The sequence below is a fragment of the Thunnus thynnus genome, chromosome 1 (assembly GCF_963924715.1).
Source record: "Thunnus thynnus chromosome 1, fThuThy2.1, whole genome shotgun sequence".
Taxonomy (NCBI): domain Eukaryota; kingdom Metazoa; phylum Chordata; class Actinopteri; order Scombriformes; family Scombridae; genus Thunnus; species Thunnus thynnus.
Genome location: NC_089517.1, coordinates 36,116,258 through 36,142,152, shown reverse-complemented (window position 1 = coordinate 36,142,152; position 25,895 = coordinate 36,116,258). Strand labels below are relative to the sequence as shown.

Here is a 25,895-nt window from a genome sequence, read left to right as displayed (position 1 = left end):
ACTCCATACACAGCCCTGCTGTTAGGTGTTGCTCGACATGTATTGAACGCAGCCGCAGTTGTCTGGTTCCTGTCTCAGTCGCTTGCTGACTGCTGGTTAGCAAAACAACTTTGAAACAAAGTTATTCCATACTGTGAGACTTATCGTTACACACCAGAGAAAACCTGACATTAACAGGGAGCGGACAAAATGCCTGCGGTCTCTAAAGGGGATGGGATGCGTGGCCTGGCCGTGTTCATCTCTGACATCAGGAACTGTAAGTTTGTTTATCACATTCATACACAGCTCTGGGTTAGCCTATAACAAGTTATTATAACGTTGGCCAACATTGGAGGTCTGACGGGTGTTTTCGGGAATAGGTTCAGTTAAGAAGAGGAGTGTGTCTCTTGCCCTTTCTACCCGCAGTTTTGTTAACTTCACCGTATGAAAGTGGATTTTGACAACCACTCAGCTGGCTAGCTAATTAACGTTAGCTGCTAGCTTCCAGTAGCTAACGTCATGTCGAAGGGCGTGGACCGCGCCGCTAACTGGAGATGAGATAACGCCAAATTGGCATTTTCTATTACACTGTAGCGTTTCAGGGTTTTTCATTTTATAGCTTTCGTGAAGTTTTTATGTCAGAAATCAACAAATTCTCACTTTCCAGCTCGGTCTGGATGACTCACTGACTGTATTACCAAATATTTGGGCAACGCTGCGACTGGCAGTTGCAGTACGTTAGACTTGGTGAAGGCTGTTTCAGGTAACGCCAACATCAAATGGACGTGCACAGCTAACGTAATGAACAGCTCGAGTCTATTTTAAATATAGATTTTGCCAGCATGTCCAGCTTAAAGTGGGTTTAATCGTCCAGCTAGAGCTTACATTTCCCCATCGGTTTCAAGCGTCCAACTACAGAGCTTTACAAGAACTGGCTGTCAGTTTTGGGCAACTGCCCAATTGTTAGTGTAAGAAGATTTGTACATAATTACAGGCACCATTATGACCACACACATACACAAATACCACTTATTCACTTATTCTCGACGCTGAAGTTAGCTTTAGAATCGGGGGTTAAAGGAAAAGTTGAGGGAAACATAAATAATGATATTTAGCGGCTGGTTCTCCGTTTTTTCACCATTTGTACTTCTGAAAAAGTGTTAGAAATCGTAACAAAAAGCCTTGACGCTTCTTAAACCTTCCTCCTAATTTGCCAAACCTTTATTTTGCTTGTGAAAACTCAAAAAGGGCGATTTCACTGCTCCCCCCCAAATCCAGATAACATTTGACTCGGTCTAAATCAAAAACCATTTTACTTGGACTTGTCAAATCTGGACTAGATTGCCAAGAAGACTCCAGAGAGTCATTAAAACACAGATTTTTCTTTATTCTATTTGTGAAAACTGAAAAAGGGCGATTTCCCTGTTTTTTCTCTATTCAGAGCACTCTAGAGCAGTTCCAGATCAAAAAACACTATACTATGACTTATCAACTCTTATCAATTCAAAACATAGTGGTTTTTGAACCGGAACTGGTTTAATGTGTTCTGAATGGAGAAATATCAGTGAAATCGCCCTTTTTTCAGTTTACTAATAGAAAAAAGGGTTCACAAATTTGGAAGTGGGTTTAAACAGGCTTTTGCTAAGATGTCTAAAACTTTTTCAGAAGTGTAAGTGGTGAAAAAACGCTAAATATCATTATTTATCTTTCCCTTAACTTCCCCCTTAACTTTTCCCTTAACCCAGAATCACAGTCGTCTTATTCACTTTGAACACAAATGTATTTCTATAAGGCAGAACTGTTGCCAAACATTTGCCTAACATTTCCACTTTCCCTTCTGCTTTTCCCTCTGCCCCTTTTTACAGTGTATTTATATGTAAATACAATTTAATAAAGGATCTAGAACTAGGCATGGGCGAGAGTTCAATAAACATGTCAGAATTGCGCTTAAAGGGCAGGTTCACAATTTATCAAGTGTGTCCTAAACCAATAGTCAGGTGTCTATATGAACAGTGAAAGAGGTTTTCCTTGCTGTAATCAGTCCTCCCATTCATACTGGCCATCAAAAGATCCCCTTCAAATGTGCTTTCAATGTAAGTGATGGGGGCCAAAGTCCACAGTGTGTCCACACAGTCATTTAGTGTAAAAATGCATTCAGCAGTCTGAGTTAGTCACATCAAGTGGATATCTGCCACATTTACAGTCTTTTTAGTATCAAATTCCCTCTTTGTGTTTCCTCAGACAGTGTTTCCCTGTTGAGCTGTGGAAGTATAGTAACCAAAAGAGGGACTTTGGCACTAAATAGACTGTAACGTTGAAAGATATCTACTTGATTTGAGTAACTTGGACTACTGAAGCTTCATAGTAGCTTAAATACCTCAAAACTTAAATACATTTTTGCACAGAAGGAGGACTGTGGATTTTGTCCTCCATCACTTACATTCTAAGTGCATTATGAAGGGCTCTTCTAATGGTCAGTATGAACATGAGGAATGATTACAGCATCTGTCTAATCTGTCAACCATTTTCTCGATTAATTGATTAGTTAACTTTACTGTCATAGAGGACTAAAGAGGCAAGAAAATACTCACATTTGAGAAGCTGAAATCAGAGAATTTGGACATTTATTTTCAAAATGATGAATTGATTATCAAAAGAGTTGGTGATTAATTTGATAGTTGACAACTAATTGTTTAATTGACTAATTGTTGCAGCTCTAATTACAGCAAGAAAAACCTTTTAATGTTCATTTGGGCACCTGACTTGTTTTAAGACGGACTTAAAGAAGTGTGAAACCGTCCTTTAGGAATTCTGCTGACAGTTTGAAAGTGATTGACTGAGAGGCACATTGCATTCACTTAAGTAAAAACATTAGAGAGGAGATTATTATAAGTTGACTTTCACATCTCATAATTATGATTTACATTCTTGTAATTATGGCAAAATTATATCACAGACATGATGACCTTGTAATCATAAGATCTTCATCTCATAGTTATGAAAACTAACATGTTGTAATTATGATATCTTTACCTGATAATTTAGAGAAAGTGATTTAAGGACAGTGTGAATAGTCATCACTACTTGAGAGACTAGAGAAGATAGAGATTACACAATCTGCTTAAATTTGCTTCCTTGCTTTGAGGCTTTTTAAGATACTGATGTCACCGACTAATGTGAACAACATTTTGTATGCCAACATTGCTCAGGCATTGTAATTTGTTGGGAATGTCCAGTCCCAACCACACAACCAGCTCACACTCATCTACTTGTTGTTTTTCTCAGTCCACCAGTCTCAGCTCCTGCAGGTCATTTCACTGTTTCAAAACGACTTCTTGTTACAGTGTATGCTGTTAGCAACTGTCAGCAAGTACACTTGGACCCAAATGCAGTCCTAATGAAGAGGCTATATAGCTACCACAAGTGTTGTGGCTATCATTTAATGCTGATGTAGTGTCTGTCCTGAAGAGGTTGTAGCGTGTACACTCTCTCTGATAGGAGGAGGACAAACTGGAGGACAGATATCCTTCTTTGGATTTGCTCAAACCAATCTGTTTCCTGTTAACATTTCTCTAAACATCAGTGTGCCCTTTCCAAATTGACCCTACTGCCACAACAACCCATAACCTCAGTTCCTGTGGCTACATTCTTTTCTTGTAGTTAGGAGATAATATTGTCATGCAGATTTGATAGTTATTTATGAGAGAGCTTTTTTTTTTTTTTTTTAATTATGAGGTAAAGATCTCATAGTTATGAGATACTGATCTCATAATTACAACACACAGATGTTGCTAAGTCGTTATGAGATTAAGAAGCTATAATTACAGGAACAAGTCTCCATATTCTTTGGGGGGTGAATGCAATACTTCTTTGTAAATGAGAGGTAGTTTAACAGTTTCAGTATTTCAGTGTGTGTGATATAGCTAATATGTCTGTACATGGAGCTCCACTGTCCTCTATTAACCCAACATATAACATGCAAAATATCTTGATTTTTTTTTTCACAGGTAAAAGTAAAGAAGCAGAGATTAAGAGGATAAACAAAGAGCTGGCCAATATCCGTTCCAAATTTAAAGGTAGGTTAACAATTCTGACAAATCCATGCTAACATTCAGTAACAGTGAAGCATATGGAGGGCCAGGATTCTACAGATTATCATTCAGTCCGAAGGCTGATCCCGATCACCTGGAATCATGAAAACCTTTACAGCCTTTGTCTTCTATGGTACATGTTTTCCTGTCGCTGCTGACTTTGCCCCTGTGACTTTCTTAATGACTGCTGCTGTGTCTGCACCGTTAAAAGTTCACACTCCTCACTGTCAATGTGTCGTTCTTAATGTGCCGCTGGTGTTGTTTCTCCTGCCACCTGTTCCACACCGCCTAAAATTAGTTTGCTCCAGAATGACGCTGCCTTCTCTGCCCATAGCACCCAGCATTCTGCCCTCCTTTATTTCCTCTAGTATCTACTCTCCTGCCCCCGCTGGTTTCCAAGGCTTTCAGGCCCACAGTTCAACTGTGTTTATTTTACTGTGATTGTCTCTCTGGTGTGTTTGTCCTTTCCATTGTACATTTTAATCTGAGACTATCACAGGCAGTCCCATCCAACTCCGTGGAGAGATTACAACCCTGTTCTATTTCCTTCTTGTAATCATACCCTTCTTTTCATGATGCCCTCTATCGGGTAGTGGTCCTTGAGATCAGAAACCTAAAGCGTGTGAGGGGTTGTAACTACAAAATCACACGACCACTCGTTTATATTGTCAATAGCTGACACTGGAAACTACCCAACATACTTAAAACTTTTTCTTTTCAACTCACCAGCCTGATAATGTTGAGATTTATGTGCCATGGTGTTGGGACGTCTGCCTCTGAAAATGGGCAGATATCGACTGCTCAAAGCTTTGACAAATTAAACAGCAAAGTGTGTATACGGAAACACAGTCCTTGTTCATCACAAGCCTCTGATGACAAACGCATCCTGGACTAAACTAAGAAAATAAAAGGTTGACTTGAACATGACCCCGGGAAAGTCCTTGTAGGAATTTGCATGCTTGCTATCACCAGTTTCCTACAAAAAAGTTAAACCACTTGTTTAAAGTCACACACAAATCAAACCTTGATCTCAACAAACATCATTATAACTACAGTAGAAAGGAGTTTTTGTTTCCCTGGAACGTGTCTTCTTCACTTGCCTTGTTTACCCCAGCCCCTGAAGCTTCTCTAGTTCCCCATTTAAAGTTAACAGAACTGAAAGTGTTTCCAATCTATTACCTAAACCTGACCATGTAGCTTGCAGAGTTTGTTGTGATCACTAGAAACCACTAAGCTTGCCTCAGATTCTTCTAGCTTGCTAACATAGGCTAACAGCTACAAAGATCCCCACATACAGGGCATTCCTAAGACAAATAATTAACTTTTTTCTTACCTTGAATGGAACTTATTACATATTAGGATTATTGGGAAGTTCTTTAATTAGTGGCATATTTTACAGCTGTTTTAATATATCACCACACAGTTTTCTGGAACAACAAAATAAGGAGACTTTTGTCTTTGTTTCCTTTCCTTGACTTGAGTTCTGCTTAGTTTAATCAAAATGGGAAATTAATGTGGATTCGTCTTTGGTACTGTACTCACAATGTCAGATCATTGAAAACCCTGCATTTGTGACTTCATTCAGACATTCAAATCCATCTTTGTGGTGTGTGGGTGTGGACGTGTGTGCGTATGTGCTCGTGTGTGGATAGGAGACAAGGCTCTAGATGGCTACAGTAAGAAAAAGTATGTCTGCAAGCTGCTCTTCATCTTTCTTTTGGGCCATGATATCGACTTTGGACACATGGAGGCTGTCAACCTCCTCAGCTCCAACAAATACACAGAGAAACAAATTGTAAGTAGACAGAAACACACAGTCCTCACACATTTATGAAAATTAAGAAATCATTGTACTTCAATAATATAACATGGTCTCTTAAGCAACTGTACAATCATTTCAATCAACATTTTACCATGTTCCCTTTCAGGGTTACCTCTTCATCTCAGTGCTGGTGAACTCCAACAGCGACCTGATCCGTCTAATCAACAACGGCATTAAGAATGACCTGAGCAGCCGCAACCCGACCTTCATGAACCTGGCACTGCACTGCATTGCCAACGTGGGCAGCAGAGAAATGGCTGAGGCTTTCGCTTCAGATATTCCCCGCATCTTGGTGGCAGGGTGTGTGCACAAATACACTCTGCTCATAGTGCCTTTCTATACTGTAGTTTTCATTGTTGGTGGTGCATTTATTTTCCTGTTACTGTTGATAGAGGCCTCTCTGTTAACTGTTGACTCTCCCAACACTGTATCAGAGCTGTATTACAGTAAGTTATGGCTAATGCAAACCCAACATTTCCTACTGCTGCTGCTTTTATTGTTAAGCAACAGCAGGAAGTGGTTGCAACAACAGAATAACACATTTTCAGCACTTTTCTTCAGTGGCCTCTCAGTGGACTCTGATAAACTCCACACTAGGGTTTGGAACGAGGGAAAACATAGCTGCACAGGCCTCTGTGAGTCAACAGGTAGAAGTTTCTTTTAAATAGATCTGTAACGGTCTCATGCACTTTTATAGTTACAGCCTGTATATAGTTATAGGTTAGCAGGGCGGGCCAGATTATTAAATTGGGTGCAGGTACTCTTTAATTTTTGCAAGAGAGAAATGGAACAAGAAAAAACAGGTGAAATGAGATGTTGGATGCTAAGCTGCAGGTGTCAAGCTCAGTTTGTGTACACCTCCAACTCGCCATCAATGCAAACAGTTCCTGATAAGTGTGCCATTATGTTGTGTGGAAAACCACTGAACTGTGCATAGAGCATGAGATCAGATCGTAGTTACTCATGGCATGATAGAAATTATACTTATTCCTATTAAAGCAACGTAACACAGTGAATCCTTTCAGCCCAGTTTGTTTGGCTGCGCTGTAATCAGACACACCTGTTGTTCTTATTCTGTTGCATTTCTGACAAAGTAGCTGCTCAAGGCATGTTTGCTGCCTTTAGTGGTCAAGTGTGATTTGAATGTCACATGGGGACCTTTGCTATTTTAATGCACTTGCTATTACCACCAGTAACTATAGGTGTCACTAAATCAATCAGGACTGAAGTCTTAAGGATTCAAACTTTGAAGCCGGAGTGCGGGACTTTTGTCTCCCCCTTCTGGCAGTGAGAGTAGTTACAAAAACCCTATGGACACGTGCCTACGTCATAGGCTCCGCTCTAGCCTACTCTGTTGCTACGTTTGTAAAACGGTGGATAAATTGTTTAAGTTTTGAGCGTCACTCAGCCCCCACGAAATGACTTGTTTCACTATCAGAATTTGATCCTTTCGGTCCGATATCATTTGGAAGGTCTAGAAGAGCTGCACGATTAAATTATTTTATCCCCATTCAATTTCGCAGAGAGCTAACTGGAAGTTAGCTGCTCACCTGGCGGAACTCTCTTGTGCGTATGCTCTGCCCATAGAGCATGTGCAGTATGCATTCATCTGGCCAGTAAGGGAATGTCAAACCAGACACCAGAATAAAAACTCTGGTATACTGTGAAATACAGAGAGATTTATCTGGCGGTGATAGACTTAATCAGCATTGTGTGAACTCGTTTGGCAAGGGCTTGAATGTAACAGACGTTCATTTATATGTAAAAGTTCCATACTGCAGGTTTTAAGTGTGAAGTTGTGAAAGTGACCATTTGAAAAGTATATTGTATATAATGTGTTGGATTATGATGAGTGAAGTTGTGTTGTGCTTGCCTGGAGCAGGGACACCATGGACAGTGTGAAGCAGAGTGCAGCACTATGTCTGCTACGACTCAACAGGACGTCTCCTGACCTGGTACCCATGGGTGAATGGACAGCCCGAGTGGTCCATCTGCTCAATGATCAGCACCTGGTAAGCCTCACTACTATCCTAAGACCCAGTCACACCCTGTAACTTCTGTGTACCTGAAAAATATTTTCCCTGGATGATGAAATGTTATGTCAGTGGGTCTGTATTTTTTCTGTCTGTTTTTAGGGAGTGGTAACAGCAGCCACCAGCCTTATCACTACTCTGGCTCAGAAGAGTCCTGATGACTTCAAGACATCCATCTCACTGGCTATAGCCAGGCTGAGCAGGGTGGGTGTCAATCTGTAGCTTTACACAGTGTCTTCATCTCACTGATGTTAAAGGTAAAATGTGTTTCTGACATCTATTGATGTGATATCTTGTCCTTGCTTGTCCAGATTGTGACTTCAGCATCCATCGACCTCCAGGACTATACATACTACTTTGTTGCTGCACCCTGGCTGTCTGTTAAATTACTGCGTCTGCTACAGTGCTACCCTCCACCTGGTATGGTACAGAACAGGCCTGTGTTTATGGAAGAGAAAATTAGGTCAGGTGGAAAGATAAAATCCTGTCACCTGGAACTTTGAGCAGCAGTCGTTAGAGATTCTTGCATTTACAGTTGTTTACATCTACTGTAGATTCTTCTTAACTTTGCAAGGGATGTTCAATGTTTTTCCAACAATTTGTATATCTTGCCAACTACTATCCAGATTGAAAAGGAAACTGATATGGATATTCATGGTTCCCATATCAATCTTGATTTGATGATTCCAGTTACTGGTGTTTGCCCTCTTCTTTACTGCCAGGTCAGATTATCAGCTTTGTCCACAAGGTAACTAATGGCCATATTTTCATCAAATTAGCTGTGGGTATAGGATAAAACTATTGATTTAGGGAATCCCATTGCCTTCCCTCTAGCATCACCCTCCTGCTTGAAACATTAGATGCTTGCAAATCCCAGTACAGTAGTCAGCTGTCTAGCCGGCAGCCAGCTCTTGTGGAACTTCTTGCTTGACAGTTAATAACATTCTTTCACACAAATCTTCCAATACAGAGTAACGACATTTTTGCAGAGCTTAGAGTTTAAGGTAATATTCAGGTTATTTGCTTTCCCTCTTAGTGTGATGAGAAGATCTATATCATTAAGTACAGTGCTGGAATTATTTAGTCTAGTTTAAAATAAAGACTGGAGTCAAGGAGAAACAGCCAGCTGGCTCTGTCAGAAAAGGAAAAAAAACACACCTACTCACACCTCCAAAGGGCAACACACACTGCCTTATTTCACATTATGTAAATAAGACTGCTTTAGAGGTGTAGGTAGGCTTTTTAAAAACTTTGGACAGAGGTATGTTCCCCTGCCTCTAGTCTTCATGCTAAGCTAGGCTAAACACATCAAATATTAGCTCTGTACTAAACACATTCGTGAGAATGGTATCAATCTCTCAGAAAGGAAGAAAACAAGCATATTTGCCCAATGATGGCTGCACGCATCATTTCTGAGATGTTTCAGTCTTTAATACAAAACTGCCAGGTTTTGATTACTTGGTTGTTTAAAAATAGGATAAAGTTGCATAATGCAAGTTTTGGCTATGAGATGACAGAAAGTAGAAATTATGTCAGTTTATCAAATTCTTAAAAATAATGAGGCGGGAAAAATGACTTACACATCCAGCAGAAAACCAGCCAGTCAAAAATTCATTCACATTTTAGAGCTGCTTTGGTCTGCTGACTCCTGACAAAAATATCTGAGCCTCTTTAGATTGGCAGATGTTCAGCTCTCTTCATCAGGTACTTGTTTACTTCAGCTTTCCACTACTTTGAGCTGGGCACAGAGTAAACTGCAAACTGAAACAACAAGCCCACAGTGGCTGAAAGCACTAACAACCCAGAGGTTGATTTGATTCACTGTTAATATCAAAACATATTTCATAATGTAGACCTTATACTGAGTTTATGCAAGTAATGAACCTAACCTAGCCTTTGTTGATGCAGAGGATGCAGCGCTGCGAAGTCGTCTGACAGAATGTCTGGAGACCATCCTAAATAAAGCCCAGGAGCCGCCCAAGTCCAAGAAGGTCCAGCACTCCAACGCAAAGAATGCTGTTCTGTTTGAAGCCATCTCACTCATCATCCACCATGACAGGTCAGTCAGATTCACTGTGAATTTGGGTTCAGTTTCTTAGGAATTTTACCCGCAGGTCACTGTATAGGCTTTTAGCAAATAGTGATTTCCACCATTAGTTGTATTAGATTCAGTTCAACTGTAGCAGACTCTAGACTGTAACGCTGCATTAATAACACCAACAACAGAGGAATGTGCTCTGACTTGGATATGATTCATCTTAAAACTTCACATTAAGGTCACAGGACAAACCCAACTGTCACCAATTCAAACTCTTGTGTTGTGTAGCACTTGTGGGGTTTTTGGATTTTGAAGTGTGTGTTTGCATGTAAACACTCCAGCTAATTGTTGTATCTCGTCTCTCAGTGAGCCCACCCTGTTGGTTCGAGCCTGCAACCAGCTAGGTCAGTTTCTGCAGCACAGGGAAACCAACCTGCGTTATTTGGCTCTGGAGAGCATGTGCACACTGGCCAGCTCTGAGTTTTCTCACGAGGCAGTAAAGACGCATATAGAAACCGTGATCAACGCTCTTAAGGTGAGTCCTTTGATAAGTGTTTTCAGGTTAATGTGAAAATGATGTGTACGGTTTGGATGACTTGTTTCAGAACCTGATAGTTCTCTGGTCTTCCATGTTTTGTTTTAGTTTTGACCATCAGACCAGTGGTAATCAGGATTCTGAAATATGAAACTGGAATAATTATTCATGTGGTCAATGGTTATTTACAATTAATGAATGAATAATTGCATTTATAAACAAGTTCTAGAGTGAGCATGGACAATCTTTGTGTAACATAATAATCTCAACTCAAAGGTCCACTTGCTATCTTTTTGGAACTTTCCACTGTATCCCATGTTTTCATAACCACTTTATAACGGAAATGATAACTCCTCTCTCCACTCAAAGATGGTCATTGACAACTTCAAAAAACTAGTAAGTGGACCTTTTGAGGTTAGTTTATTTTTTATACACAAGTTCTAGAGAGAGTTATTGAATTTACATTTAAAAATGGTAATAAAGTTATAAAATAATCAGTAAATTTTCCAATTAATAAATAAATGATATTTTAGATTTTAAGAGGGATTTGCAAAATATTTTATGTAAAGACTTTATATTAACCATCTTACCTAATTCCTTTGTCCTTGTTATAACATCTTGTCTTTCATTTAAATGTAAATACATGGCAGCAGTGTGTCACACTAAAATGCAAAGTGACTCCAACCCACAGGGTGATTATAGGAACTGATTCAAGCTGTGTTCTGTCCTGTTAACCACAAAGGCTTTCTAAGAAAGATGCTCTCTCAGTTTGATATAGTTTTTTACTGCCACCTAGTGTTGTATGTGAATATTCCTCAGAACAGCTGAACTTCATATTATTAAACATCATAAGATTAGAGAATATACAATATATAAAACTTTTCATAACAGCCTTATTGTGATAACAGTAATTTATTTATGTGAAAATTAGTCTAAGTTTCAAACAAATCCAATTTTGATAACAGAAACTGCAAAATATTTTTATGCCAAACCAAACCTGCACATCATATTCATGTTTACATGCCAGATGTTTCACATCAGCAAATTTAATTTTGTGTTTGAAGACTGTCTGTCCTCCAATTTATATTTATTGACTTTAAGGAAATGTGGAGCTCTTTATATCATTCCAGGAACACAAGAGTAAATATTATTACAAGACATGTAGGAAAAAATAGTAAAATGAAAAGACAACCTGTCACATTCTCAGGAGACACATTCACATTAACTGTGATTAAAATCTAAACAGGCATTTTTTTTCAATTTCTATGTAGGTCCAGAAAAAAAGGTCGTAGGAGGAAGAATAATCTTTTAATGTTTTAAGCACAGACTCATACGATGCTTTTTCTACCACTACACTCACCTTATCTTTCAAATCTTTAGCTACCTCCTGTGCTGTTATCACACCATCATAATAACTGAGAAGGCACATTTGGTATGTTTGGTATTTGAGATCCATCCTCTAATAAAAATCAATCAAGAGCTGCATTAATTACTGAACCAAACCATCCACCCAGGACTTCTATCACTTGTACATTGAAGCACAAATTATCCTTCATCAGTCTTATTCTGTGGAGTCTTATTGGTTTATGACAATATCTCAATTTAATATATAAAAACTTCATATAGTGTAAAGTTCCTCTTTGCTTCCTTTACATATTTACCACATTCTGCCCAAATTTTCCATCTTTAAATTCTTTTCCCAGATCATTCTGTTAAAACAGTTTGACATATGATGAATCATTACCCATAAAGTTGTTGGTAAATTTCTAAATATTTATAATCCACAATGTTGTCTGTGACAATACTGGATGTATATCTTGCACAATCTCTTGTTTGTAAATACTTTCAGTAATGTTCTTTACCCTTAAGAACAATATTGTCCAGTTAAATTTCCGTAGGACATAAATATACCTTCTTTTCACAGATATCCAATAGTATAGAATTTAAGATCCGTTGCAAGTGTCATTTCATATCTTGTGTTGATATGTGTTTTCTACACAGACTGAGCGAGATGTGAGCGTGCGCCAGCGGGCTGTGGATCTGCTCTATGCCATGTGTGACCGCAGCAACGCCAAGCAGATCGTGGCAGAGATGCTGAGCTACCTAGAGACGGCTGATTACTCCATCAGAGAGGAGATAGTGGGTCACCCATTCAGGCCTGTACACCACAAAGTTTCCCTGTGTTCCACTCTCGCCCTCAGCCAGTTGCCTCTCTTCCTCAGGTGCTCAAGGTGGCCATCCTGGCAGAGAAGTACGCTGTCGACTACACCTGGTACGTGGACACCATCCTCAACCTCATCCGCATCGCCGGGGACTATGTCAGTGAGGAGGTGTGGTATCGTGTCATCCAAATCGTCATAAACCGAGATGATGTCCAAGGCTACGCTGCCAAAACTGTTTTTGAGGTGGGTATGGAGCTTTGTGCCATCACAGATCGACTTTACTGTCAGTGCGCACCCTCAGTGTCAGCCTCATCAGTGTTATAAGCAAATGTATCGTATATATTTTTTTAGAATATGTGGGCTAATGATCTGGCCAAAACCTACTACATAGGTGCAAATTTAAAAAAACAAATGGATTTTTCCAATCCATACTCAAACTATCATGTTGTACAGTGCAGCAACTCCTGAGCCATTTCTGGTACTTTTAAATGATAGGTATTGGCTAAATAAGGTGATTTCTAGTCCTTTGCTTGCTCCGGGTGCTCCTGCTGTCACAAAGGCCCCTTTGTGCTCTGTTAAAACACTGGGAGCACACAGCGAGCACTTCATCACAGAATATTAGCAGAAACCATCAAAGTAAAGCTGTGATGCAAGTATTTTCAGAGTTATTCAGCTGTTGAATTGCATAACAAATGTAAATATTTGCCTGCTTTACACTAAGTGAGCACTTTATGTTAAGAGAAATATTTATTTGAATCAGACTCTTGCCAAGATTTAGAAAAACAACATTGGATTAAAAAAAGAAAGAGAAGTAGTAGAGAAATAACCAAAAATTTATGACTGTTAGGAATTAAGTTTGATCAGTGGCAATCAAGAGACCCTTTGAGCTGATTACACTTTACCCACAAGAAATCCTCAAGGAGCCCATGCAGTGGGAAACAGTATGGGCTCCAGAGGAATTGTATCCTTGTTACTCGACTCTGTTGGGTCCACATGGACATGCTGGCTGGGTGGTTACCTCCCATTCTATTCAAACTCTCACTTCTTCTTTTTTGTTTCTAACCCAGTGCTCTCATGCTTTGTGAACACTTGCAGGCACTACAGGCTCCCGCCTGCCATGAGAACCTTGTTAAAGTCGGAGGTTACATCCTGGGAGAATTTGGTAACCTGATTGCTGGTGACTCGCGCTCCAGGTACAAACAGCATCCACAAAAAACCCGAACACGGTGCAGTGTTTAACATGTAGAAGAAGTTAGAGGAATATAATGTTGTCTATCAGCGAGTATGGTTTAATATACAGTGGAATTATCAGCATAGAGTTGACCTGAAGGATAAGAAGCCTTACTGTCACTGTTTTATATCGTCTTCTCCTTCAGCCCTCTGGTCCAGTTCAACCTTCTCCACTCCAAGTTCCACCTGTGCTCCGTGCCGACGCGGGCGCTGCTGCTGTCGGCCTACATCAAGTTCATTAACTTGTTTCCAGAAGTGAAGGCCACCATCCAGGACGTCCTGCGCTCAGACAGCCAGCTCCGCAACGCTGATGTGGAGCTTCAGCAGAGAGCTGTGGAGTACCTGAGGCTCAGCTGCATCGCCAGCACAGATATATTGGTTAGTGATTTCTGCAGGGAGTGGACAAAATACTGAAAACATACAAACAGGCTCACACACACTCAGTAGAGTCATAGAATAAATTTGCAGTGTCTTAAATTAATACAAAGTGACTTTCACAGTGTCATCTCGTGACTGTATTGATCATGAGATGAAATGCATCACAATCTATTTGATTCTGTGTGTCAGCAAACGATTTACGGAAAAACTGCTAAAATTGTTAATTGTACAGCGGTGCAGTAACTGTCTGTGTACAGTATTCCCTCAGTCTCTCCGTCCCTCCCCAGGCCACAGTGTTAGAAGAGATGCCTCCGTTCCCAGAGAGAGAGTCTTCAATCCTGGCCAAGCTGAAGAGGAAGAAGGGTCCAGGCCACCTGCCGGACATCGATGACACCCGGCGGAACGTCAACGGCAGCACGGAGCACAGCGAGAGCAGCGAGGCCACGAGCAAGGTAACTCCACAGTGCTGGAATAGCTAGCAGTGACACTTCATTTGCGAAGAAATGTGCATCATAACAGTTATACTCTTTTTATTGTGTATCGATAATTACTGGTTTCCAGCCTTTTGGCCTTTGCCTTTATTTTCCATCGTTTTTTAGCCTTTCCTTGATCTTCACTTCCACTTGTCCTCTCTTCTCCTTCCCCGTCTTCACCCCTCTATCCTTCCTCTACTCTTTCTGTCCCGCTCCTTCTCTTTCTCCTTCAGTCTTCTCCTTCACTGATGACAGACCTTCTCCCAACCAACAGGCCCCGCCCTGCCTCCTCTAGTCCCATCATGCTCTCTGCTGGGACCATGGTATACTGATACTGTAGCTAGAAGCAACACATAGTATACTGATTTACATCTTTGATTCATTACCACTGCAGTGGAAACTACTCTTGTCTTATATACACTCACTGAGCACTTCATTATATAGAAAGTGTTATATATAAAGTGCTCAGTGAGTGTATTGACTAACCATGCAGTTGGATTTTTCTGGGAAATGCCTTTTTGTCACATATCATTAAGCTATTTCTGTGTTATTGTATGCTTAAGTATTTTGCTTAGAATGTTTCCTATTGACTCATGTCCAGGTGTTACACATGTTTATTCACATCTAGATAGAATCAGTGCTAACATTAGCAAGCTAGGTTAATTCACTTCCACTATCTCCACGTTTTGAGTGGAATACAAACGTAGCAGGAACAGCTGCCGATGGAAACACCCACTCAGATGCTTGAGGTTGAGATGCTGTTTCCACAAATTTGTCCAAACAGTTTATTCTATTGTGAAAAACTGAAAACTATGCACAACAGCCGTGGTATTATTATAGTTTATATTTCTTTACTAAACAAATGAGGAAAATGCTAATGTCAGTTTGATGTAAAAACTTAGATTGAGGTTTTGGTGTGCTGTGTGTGCAGTTATTGTATGTCAAAGATAATATTTGCTGACTTTCTCCCCCAGAGTTCCACCCACCCCTTCACAGACCTGCTGAATCTGAACTCCACCCCCTCAGCAGGAGGCAGCCTGCTGATTGATGTCTTTTCTGACAACTCAACTCCTGCCTCCATGGATGTGTCTGAGGAAAATTTCTCCAGGTGGGCTCACACTGTGCGCTTGGTTGATGAAATCAGCAGAGAAATACAGTTTGCAGCATTTGTTGCTTTGGACTAAATTGCCCCATTAGTGAAAAATGCAAGTTCTCAAAAGTCTTCTTTATGTGTGTGTGTGTGCAGATTCGTTTGCAAGAACAACGGCGTTCTCTATGAGAACCAGCTTTTGCAAATTGGACTTAAGTCTGAGTACAGACAGAACCTGGGTGAGCAGATTTACAATATCAAATGTGCATCTTTCTGTTTTGGGAAATCTCATTAGATTTAATCAATTTTGCTGGTATTTTTTAAGAATTTTAAGGAAGTGTTTATCTTCTGTCGTACCCCAGGTCGTATGTATGTGTTCTTTGGCAACAAGACATCTACCCAGTTCCTCAGCTTCTCCTCAGCGGTGGTCAGTCAGGACACGCTCAACACTCATATCCTTTCTGCTGCTAGTTAGATTATTAGTCATGTTTTAACCCACAGGAAGTGCTGCAGTTAACTTAACACAAGTAACTAGTTCCTCCTCAGTACACTTGTACTTCAGCTCTGCAGGTGTGCTGAGATGAATACTAGCGTAATTTTGGTATCAGAAGAATTCTTAACCATGGCTTCCACAGCTGAACGTCCACGCTAAGACAGTAGACCCCATAATAGAGGGTGGCGCTCAGGTCCAGCAGATCCTCAATATCGAGTGTGTGTCCGATTTCACCGACGCGCCAGTGCTCAACATTCAGTTCAGGTTGGTGCCTGAATGCGACTTTTTAAAAAATGTTGACATGATGAGCTAATTATATAAGCTAATGTCTGATTCTGTATATGTGTGGACAGATATGGTGGAGCCCTTCAGAACATTGCAGTGAAGCTCCCTGTGATGCTTAACAAGTTTTTTCAGCCCACAGAGATGACATCCCAAGACTTTTTCCAGCGCTGGAAACAGCTCGGCGCGTAAGGTTCACTTTACATGATCAGTGTAGCAGGAGAAAACTTCCCCTCATGCTTCTGTGTACTGTCACAGTCAAATAGAGATGTTCATTCATGTCAAGAGCATGAATGGCATTCAGTCAGCCCGCTATGATAGGTCAACATTCAGCTCAACATTTCCCTCTACAAGCATTGGTGCTCCAGCCCAAAGGTGTCGACGTGTTTTTGCATTAACTACATAACATACACAAACTGTACATTTGCAGTAGTAATGGTTTTCTTTTTTACAAAAGACATTTTGACTTGTGACAGTAGGAAAAGCACACATGTAGATAATAAAATGAATGAGGCTCAGTTTCAGGGTCCTGGTATTGTGCATGCTGGCTCACTGTCACACTGTCAGGACTTACTGGGACTACTGGGCTACTGGGACACACTAACGAAGCTTTTCCTGCTGTGACAAGTCAAAATATCTGCTGTACAAAAATAAAAGTAAAAATGCCAAAAAAAACAACAACAACACTGGTGTCAACTTCTAAAATTTGGTTATTTTGGTTTTATGTTTAAAAAAAATCAAGCAGTTTGAATATATCAACTTGGGATTTGGGTAAAGAGTGTTTTACTATTTCTGACATTTTATGGACAAATCTATTTAAAAGAGAAATGAATCTACAGATTAATCAGTGAGGAAAATAATCATTAGTTGCAGCTCTGTTTCATTTCTTGTTCTGTTTTTATCTGATTCCAACTAAGTGGATAAAATATCCTGATTCACTAAGCTCTGAGCTTAACAAATCTCTTATTGATATGTTTTGTTATTAGCATTGTCCAAAACATTCATTTTTAGCTGGTGTTGAGTGTTGTGTCTGCCAGTTTAAATGACAAACATTGTCTTCAGCAGATTATATAAACTGTAATGAAAGTTAAAGGGACACTCCGCAGATTTTACACATAATGGTCATGAAGAATCAGGTGTGCAGCAGTAAGCAGGCTACACCTGTGGTTTCAGGACCTCAGATACACATTCAGTGGATTCAGTAAGGGCTACCGATTATTTTAGTAATTGAGTATTCTACCGATAATTCCATCGATTGAGTAATTGGATGCTATGCTAATGCTAATGCTAACATTAACGTTACCTGTCGGGTCCGCTCATGCTATTGTGGTAGGCTAGTTCAGTTTTACTTACACTGTACAGAGTTTTTGTTTTGTTTCAGCTCCCTGTTGTTTTCTCTGGCCTGTCTCTTTTCTTCGCCCCTCGCTGTTTTCTCTCTCTTTCTCCATTTTGCAATCCACGCCATCAAATCATGTCTTCTTGACATCATGTGTCTACAGTGTAAGTGCGTTGTGCGATAGTAATCATCCGTGCAACAAACAATGTGCTGTATATAGTTACATGGATTAAACGAAGATGATTTTTAGTAATCGAGTTTCTCGAGGAATCATTTCAGCCCTAGATTTGATACTGGATGAGACTATAAAATCCTTTCAAACCTCACCTATAGTTTATGTGAAAACAAAGCTTTGTAAAGTCCTTTTGACCTCTCTTGGAATTTAGGTGTTGTATGAATGCAAGTATCAACATACATTTAACAGATTGAGCTTCACATCGGCAGTATTTATTGCAGAGGCCTTGTCATAGAAAGGATTCCATTGCAAATGTTATTGCCAGAAAACTAATCTTCTCCTCTCTCTACCCTGCAGTCCTCAGCAGGAGGTTCAGAAAATCTTCAAAGCCAAACACTCGATGGACACTGATGTTACCAAGGCCAAGGTAAAATATTTATCCTCTGAGGAAACCTTCTTCAGACACCTTTACAAATGTACCAGCTGGTTGTGTGAAAATCGACATGACATGCTGTCATGTGAGCCACTAAAACATGATACGATATTTAAAATCATAGAGGAAATGTGCCTGAATGAATTGATTGTTTGAAGTGCCAAGTTTGGTTATTGTTGTTCCACTTTTGCTTTTCCACTTATTTAATCAGTGATGTTATGGCACATTTTGTCTTTGTACTTTATTTAGTTATGTCTCAGTCATAAAGGATGCATCATTTTTTTAAATATATAGCAGCTTCTCAGAAAAATTGCAATACAGTTTTTGACCTTTTTTGTTGTTATTTTTCCACTAAACTACAGTATTTTTTGAATTCAGTGGGGGTTTTGGAATGCACAGATAGTCCTGTGTATATACTGTAATTATTTGCGTAAGACAGATAATATTTTTATAAAACTTCAGATTGTACATTCGTAAACATGAGCAGTTTGTGTCCATCTCTTATCTGTAATACTTGGTAGCATATAGACTTTGTCAGCCAAGATAGAATTTGGTATAACAATCATGACTCAGGATCCAGTTACTCCACATATAGAGTACTTTTAATGAACCTTTTGGCCCTGTAGTGAGTGTGCATGTGTTCCCAGGGAGCATGCTCGCATCAAACGGTTAGATGTGTTTGTTGTGTTACAGATGGTTCAGTTTAGAAATGCTGAGATGAGTTTGCTGAGGTACGGTATAAATTTGTGGAATGTGAGCAACAGCCTGGGAACAAGAGCTGCCTAAGAAGCCAACTTCTTTGGAATGAAAATCCTTGAGGTGCCAGTTCACCTGTTAACTTAGAGGTTTGACTTTTATTAGATGTTAGCTTGTGCTGTAATTAGTCACATTTGTTTCTTCTTGATTTGATAATTTATGTGGAAATATTGTGCGTCTTGGACAAAACTGCATGCCCAATTATGCAGTGACTCATTGAATATGCCTTATTTCTTGAGATCCCAACATTTCAATACTCCTGGAGGGACTGACTACACCTTGATTGTAACATCAGAATCCAGGAATTCTGGAGATCACTCTTGAATTGAATCAGCAACTTGAAGAATTGAATCACTATAAATTAAGTTGATAGGGTAATCATATGATTGGTTCACAATTTCCGGATTTTTTTCCCCCACATCACTTTGCTTTCTTGTGTGCATATAATCATATCCTCTTTTTCCTGCAGATCTTAGGCTTTGGTGTAGCTCTGCTGGATGGGGTGGATCCCAATCCTGCAAACTTTGTTGGAGCAGGAGTCATCCACACTAAGAGCACTCAGGTGGGCTGCCTCCTCAGACTGGAGCCCAATGAACAAGCAGAGGTAAAGGTAAACACACACACACACACACACAACCCTGTGTTAAACCATAATATATCTATATATTGTGTAACTGTGTGTGTGTGTTTTTTTTTGTTCAGATGTACCGTCTCACCCTCCGGACCAGCAGGGACTCTGTGTCTCAGAGACTGTGTGATCTCCTCTCTGATCAGTTCTAGACTCGACACAGCACCAGCGTTACCACACATTTACTCTCCTAGTCTCACCTTAGATTGGAATTGATGTATTGTACAGTGTAAATTCTTTTTTTATTTGACTTACTCTACATGTAAATGAAAAGAAATGTATTTTTGGCACACAGCTTTACTAATATGTCACTGCTTTAAACCTGCCTGTACTGTATGTGTGTGTACTCACACTGTGAGCACCTTAGCCGACATGTTGCGGGTGGTGCAGGAGGCTCTGAATGCTTCTCTGTAGTGTTCTGCAGCTCCAAAGTTTTGAAATTGTGTGTTTTTTGCTGCTTGAGTACTGCCTTTCTTCTCATTGAAACATTTTGAGGAGTGTTTAGCATTAATTAGATTACCAAGCGTACCAATGAATTCAATAATCGACTGTTCTGATAGCGTTTCTATGAGACATTTTATTCTTGTAGTGTTTCAAACGAGTGTTGCACAGAACTGGGAAGCTTTCCTCAACTTCTAGCCCATTTTGCACTTGTTAGAGAAAAAAAGATCACATCAGATAGATTTAGACGAGAGAATTTTGACTTGAATCTCAGAATTCTTACTTGCTTCACAAATTTTACACATCTGTCGTCTCAGGAGCAAAGGCAAAGCTATGCATTGTGGGGTTTTTTTTTAGCTAAAGGTAGACTTTGAATGCTATATTTTTTCTGTTCCATTGTGGGAATTTTTAAGCTTTGCAGAAATTTTACACGTTTAGTTTAAACATTCAAATAAAATGGCAAAATCTTAATTTAGTACACTAGGTAGCAAATGGGTAGCAATTTCTGATAGTGATGGAATTCAGTGTCAGCTTTTTTTCCCCCTCATAATATCTACAAAACTCTGGCCCTGATCTCCTTCCACACAGTTGTGCCTTTGAGCTTTTACTACACTGTTAAATAGACACGCGTAATATTCTTAAAATCTTAAGCACTACAACACTGTCTCACTACTTTTGCCTAAATGCATTTATTCACAGAGCACTTTCCAAACTGGTAATATTTCTATATTTCAATACCGCTCGGTGTATTTTCTGTTTTATAAATTGTACTTTTGTCATATACCTTGATGACATATTTGATGTGGCCTCGTCTTTTAAAACACACACAACAGACACTAAACCAGACTCCTAAAAGTGGGTTAAGAGGTCTTAAAAAATGCAGCCTAAAATGCTCCATGCATACACATAATCTGTGATTTGAACAATTTGGGAATTTGGCGAAATCAGCCACTCTATAAAAGTTGAAATCCAAGACAAAAGCTTTAAGTTCTGGCCCGTTAAAGGTGGAAACAGATCATTTTTATATGTTTTATGTTAAATATGTTCCATATTTTGGGAAATAAGTTTATTCACTTCCTTGCTGAGAGTTAGATAAGGAGATTAATAACAATCTAATATATGTTCTAAAAATTTTAGGCTGGAGCCAGGAGACAGTTAATTTAGCAGAAAGACTGGGAATGGGGAAATGGCTAGCTAGTTTCTGTCCGAAGGTAAAAAAAAAAAAAAACAGCTGAAATTTCTGACTGCCAGAATGTCTAAAGCTCACTAATCGACCCGTTATAACTTGTTTGTTTAATCAATACAAAAAATGAAGTGTACAAACTACAAGTTGTGACTTTCTGTTGAGTGTGGTGATGACAACACTCTAGGAAGTCACTGCACCCCGCCAAGAGATAGTTCTGCATATAACACTTCGTAAAACCATTTTTTGTACGGATTAGACAAATGAGATATAATGTGTTCCCTAAGTCGTGATCTTTAGAGCTGCTGGAAGGCTTTTTTTTCTTCATCTTTGGACAGAATCAATCTATTTTTTTCCAGTCTTTTTGCTAAGCTAAGCTAATCGACTCCTGGCAGGAGCTTCATATGAAATGGACAGATATGAGAGTGGTATCGATCTTCTCATCTAACTCTCGGCAAGAAAACAAATAAGAAAATGTCTCAAAGTGACAAACTTTCCTTAAGAGCTTTTGTTCAGCAATAGTAATCGCAATAAATAAGAATATAAGAACAAATGTAAGTGAATACTAAAAGAATACATCTGTAGATGGTGTTAAAGTGGTTGGCCGACTCATGAGCTCATCAAGTATCTTAAAGTGGAGCTGAGAAGCTTTACTCTGAGGTCTCATTTTACTAAGTTGATACCATCTTTTAAAAATGGTTATAGGCCTTCACTATGCCCATAACCATTTCTCCTTATATATGGGCTCATGTCTTGTTGGATATGAGGTTTCACATCATTTAAATGCAGTGGAATCAGACTTTTGGGTGTCTTAAGGTTTATCTATTTACTGTCATCAGGCATGTGAAATCCCAGCAGTGATACAGAAGAGCAACCAGCCCAGAGTCACTGAGTCCCTTCTGTTGTTCAGCAGCTTATTGTCAAGATCACAAATGGGATGGAGGTGTGGTGCAGGATTTGGAAGCACTGATCTTCTTACTAATCTGTATTGTATACAGGACCATGGAGACACTGAAACAGGGTGATACTGTAGGTGCCAGCTGGGATTAGTTTAAAGCTCTAATCAATATTTTATTTTAGTGAAGGATCAAAGGTGTAATGTGAAGGTGTTGCTCATAGTGATGAACCCACAGAGCATTACCATCTAATAGTTTCCCTCAGTGCTACGGGGCTTTTTAGTGTCTTTCAGCTTGTTGTCTTGGTTTTACGCCTGGAACTGTTTTGATTGAGTCTCACTGCTCTCATCAGTGTCCAGATGCAGCCATGCAAAAATACTGTACAACACCTGTTGCTAGCTAACTAGCTTTTTTTGGCATTTCATATAGTATCTTTTGGACATTTTTATACCTTTATTACAGAGCGAACAGTAGAAAGATGGGGAATGATATAAAACAAAGCCCCTAAACAGATTTGGACCAGATGCATTGTAATTCATGGTTAGCGCCTCAACTTGTAAGCCACCAAGGTACTAGCTGGTGAACATAGTGAAGCATTTAGCAGCTAAAGAGCCAGACATTTTCTTCAGGAGTTGGTGGCGACCATAACAGAGCTCAAAGGTCACTAGGTCAGAGATAGGACTATGAATGATAATATTGCTCAATATTTTCTATGTGTGTAAGCAATTGTTAACTGCTAATAAGTTCACCATATCAACTTCATGATAATATGTCAGTGTTGTGTTTACAGCTTGTTTCTGATGTCCCCAGTTGGCCATAAGATCTCTTGGTCTGGTTCTTGGAACCTAGTTCTTGTTTTTATCCAGTACACTTACAGTATAGTTTGGCATTATGTTGCACTAATGTTAGAGAAAACACACGGCAAGTATGCTCAGTGGGACCACAAGTTTGCACCAGAATCTAAATGGGGCCACAGAAAAACAAGCTTTCATTGGCTTTGAAACAAGTCCAGGCTAAGCCAACTATCAGACTCATTGGTTCAGTTTTAACCTAATCTACAAATAACTGTTTGATAGTTACAAAGACTAACTACTGAAACTCATTCCTGTGGGCTCATTGGATTCTGATTTAAAACAGTGTCCATGCTAGATACAAGGTTATGCTAAACTAAACTGTAGATATTTTGGCCAAAACTGACATTAAGACCCAGTTTACATCCATGGTACAATATCCACTATACTCAACACTAACTTCAACTTTAGACTTTGTCATAGTGCTGTTGTTATTGTGCCTTCTAACAAGACAAGTGCTCCGTCTCCCTCCTCTGTGACACAGGGTTATGCTGCATTATTAGAAAAAATATAAAAGGCTGGATATGTTGTTGCTAAGTAAATGTAATGTCATTTAAACATCCATATCCCAAAAAATGTTTTTATGAATAAAAAAAATCTGCCAGACATTGCTTGGTTTGTGACAGAAAAAGACACATAATCATACATTATGATCATACAATATGCTCAATAAACTCACATCACATAATCCCCTCATTCTACTTCAAAACTGGTTTACAGTTGACTGCTGGTATCTCTAATATAAGTCTTTCTGCTCGCTGGCTTGAAACTGTGAAACTGTTCCAGATGGGTTTTTTTTTTTTGTTTTTTCGGCTGCTGAGTCTAAGATAGTCCTACCAATCTGTTTCTGTTTCTAGAGTTTCACCAGGTGTGTTTTAGAGAAGCTACATCACAGAGAGAGTGAGTGGTGGCAGCTGACATTTTAGTCACAACTTCACAGTTTGAAGTCTATTTTAGTGTTTAAAACTGAAGCAACAAATCTGTTTTGAGCAAACTGAGATGTTTTGGCTTTCTTACTTGTGTGGGGAAAAACTAGTATTTTTAATTACTTTCCTATTGTGGAGTACTATTCAGTTCTCACCAAGGCTTCATAAGTGATTATGTCACCAAGCAAAGTGTTAACTGACAAAAATACAGGTTCTACCACTTGTACTTTCAAAATGAAATTGTTTTATGTCCATATGTGTATGTGGATACAGTTCCTCAGATAGACACTGGACCAGTTTGTCCTGCCCCACTACTGCAGTAGCCTCCATCCCACAGTGTCATTTTACATGTTTCATCTCTCTCTGAGAGGCTGAAACAATATGTTAGGGCTTTTCATCCTCACAGCTAAATGGACATCCACTGCTGGATTAATGAAATCTGATCTTTTATGCAGAATTCATACTGGTCTGTACATTCCTGTGCATTGTGCATCGATTAGTAACTAGTCTGTTAGTCTGTCACAGATATAAATTTATTTAGTTAATGAACTGAAATAATAAAGGCTTTAGAACTACATTTTAGCTCTTGGCCCTTCCAGATTATGTAATAATGTAGGTGTCACATTAAGGTCCCTGTCATCTCATCTTATATTTATGCACAAAGAATTAAAAAACAATTTACCAATATAATCAACAGTGAACCCAGAGACTTCAGGCCTCCTGAGGTTTAGTAGTCCAATTATTACCACACAAATGTCAGGTTAAAGTTTAGAAAACCTGATTCTACATTTGTCATTCTTTTATTCTTGTATGTTCAAATATTTGGAAGCACAGTCAGATACGCTGGACAGCCTCCCTCACTGAAAACAGGCTCCAGAGAGCATGGATACACCTTAAGTTCATTTAATTAGCATTCAATAAATATATATGTTGTTGTTATATGTTGTTAACAGGACCAAATTCAGCCCTGATTACTGCAGAAATCAGTCATCTTCACCAAGTTAATAATCTTAGTGAAATGTTGAGTAAAGATTTCAGATTACTGTCTAGTTGTTTATCAGGTTTAACAGAGCAGTTTATGTTAGTTATGTTAGTTCATTTTCTTTTCAATTCAAATTTTTCTTTTTTAATACCTGTGATTATTTTGATTCCGTTTCTCTTGAAAGTCAAACCAGCCTCTGAAAAGGAGCTTTAATTTTGCCCATAACATCGTCGACGATCTAGTTGACATCTCCATATCCTTTTAATTCTGTCTCGCTCATCTTATGAAAAATGGATGAACAATGTGCACATTAAACAGCAGCAGATCTAGTAAATTTTACATAGAGTGGCAAGAGGCTTTGGCGAGGTTACTGCCTCCATGTTGAGACAACGATAAAAAAAATCTGTGGTAAATTGAGAACAGTATGGAAGCTCATTTTTGCAATGAAAAGAAAAAAGTCAAGTCAACATTACACAACGATATTATGAGTGACTGTGTCATAATTTTTGACTCATTAAAGCCAACTTAAGATACGAAGTCAACATTCTGAGATGAGTCAAAAGTTTGACTTACTAAATCAAAATTATAAGGTAAAAAAAATCAAGTTTATTGATCCTAAATCAAAATGATAAAATATCAGATTTTCAGAGTCAACATTTTCTTATTGTCTTAGTTTTGATTT

At 39.1% G+C, this 25,895-nt stretch overlaps 1 protein-coding gene across 4 annotated transcripts; it reads left to right on the top strand.

Moving 5' to 3' along the window:
* The first annotated feature begins 25 nt into the window (after positions 1-25).
* LOC137187627 (AP-2 complex subunit alpha-2) lies at positions 26-23,911 on the top strand. 4 transcript variants are annotated; one of them, XM_067596666.1, is made up of 23 exons: positions 26-256; positions 3,987-4,055; positions 5,723-5,865; positions 5,999-6,192; positions 7,775-7,904; positions 8,028-8,129; positions 8,237-8,345; positions 9,834-9,984; positions 10,330-10,498; positions 12,500-12,637; positions 12,721-12,903; positions 13,756-13,853; positions 14,037-14,268; positions 14,556-14,720; positions 14,975-15,064; positions 15,716-15,849; positions 15,988-16,070; positions 16,194-16,284; positions 16,466-16,588; positions 16,678-16,794; positions 18,475-18,544; positions 19,776-19,916; positions 20,009-23,911. In XM_067596666.1, exons 1-23 carry the CDS (start codon positions 190-192, stop codon positions 20,084-20,086), a joined length of 2,877 nt encoding a protein of 958 aa, XP_067452767.1. In that variant the 5' UTR covers positions 26-189; the 3' UTR covers positions 20,087-23,911. The 4 variants fall into 4 exon arrangements, with proteins under 4 accessions (XP_067452767.1, XP_067452783.1, XP_067452792.1 ...); XM_067596682.1 differs by having other exon boundaries at positions 27-256; positions 19,776-19,910; XM_067596691.1 differs by lacking the exon at positions 14,975-15,064 and having other exon boundaries at positions 28-256; positions 19,776-19,910.
* The last annotated feature ends 1,984 nt before the right edge of the window (positions 23,912-25,895 follow it).

Coding starts and splice junctions, on each gene's coding strand:
- LOC137187627 (XM_067596666.1), top strand. CDS start 190: ATGCCTGCGGTCTCTAAAGGGGATGGGATGCGTGGCCTGGCCGTGTTC. Junction 12,904..13,755: donor CTGCCAAAACTGTTTTTGAG/GTGGGTATGGAG, acceptor GAACACTTGCAG/GCACTACAGGCTCCCGCCTG. Junction 19,917..20,008: donor ATGAACAAGCAGAGGTAAAG/GTAAACACACAC, acceptor TTTTTTGTTCAG/ATGTACCGTCTCACCCTCCG.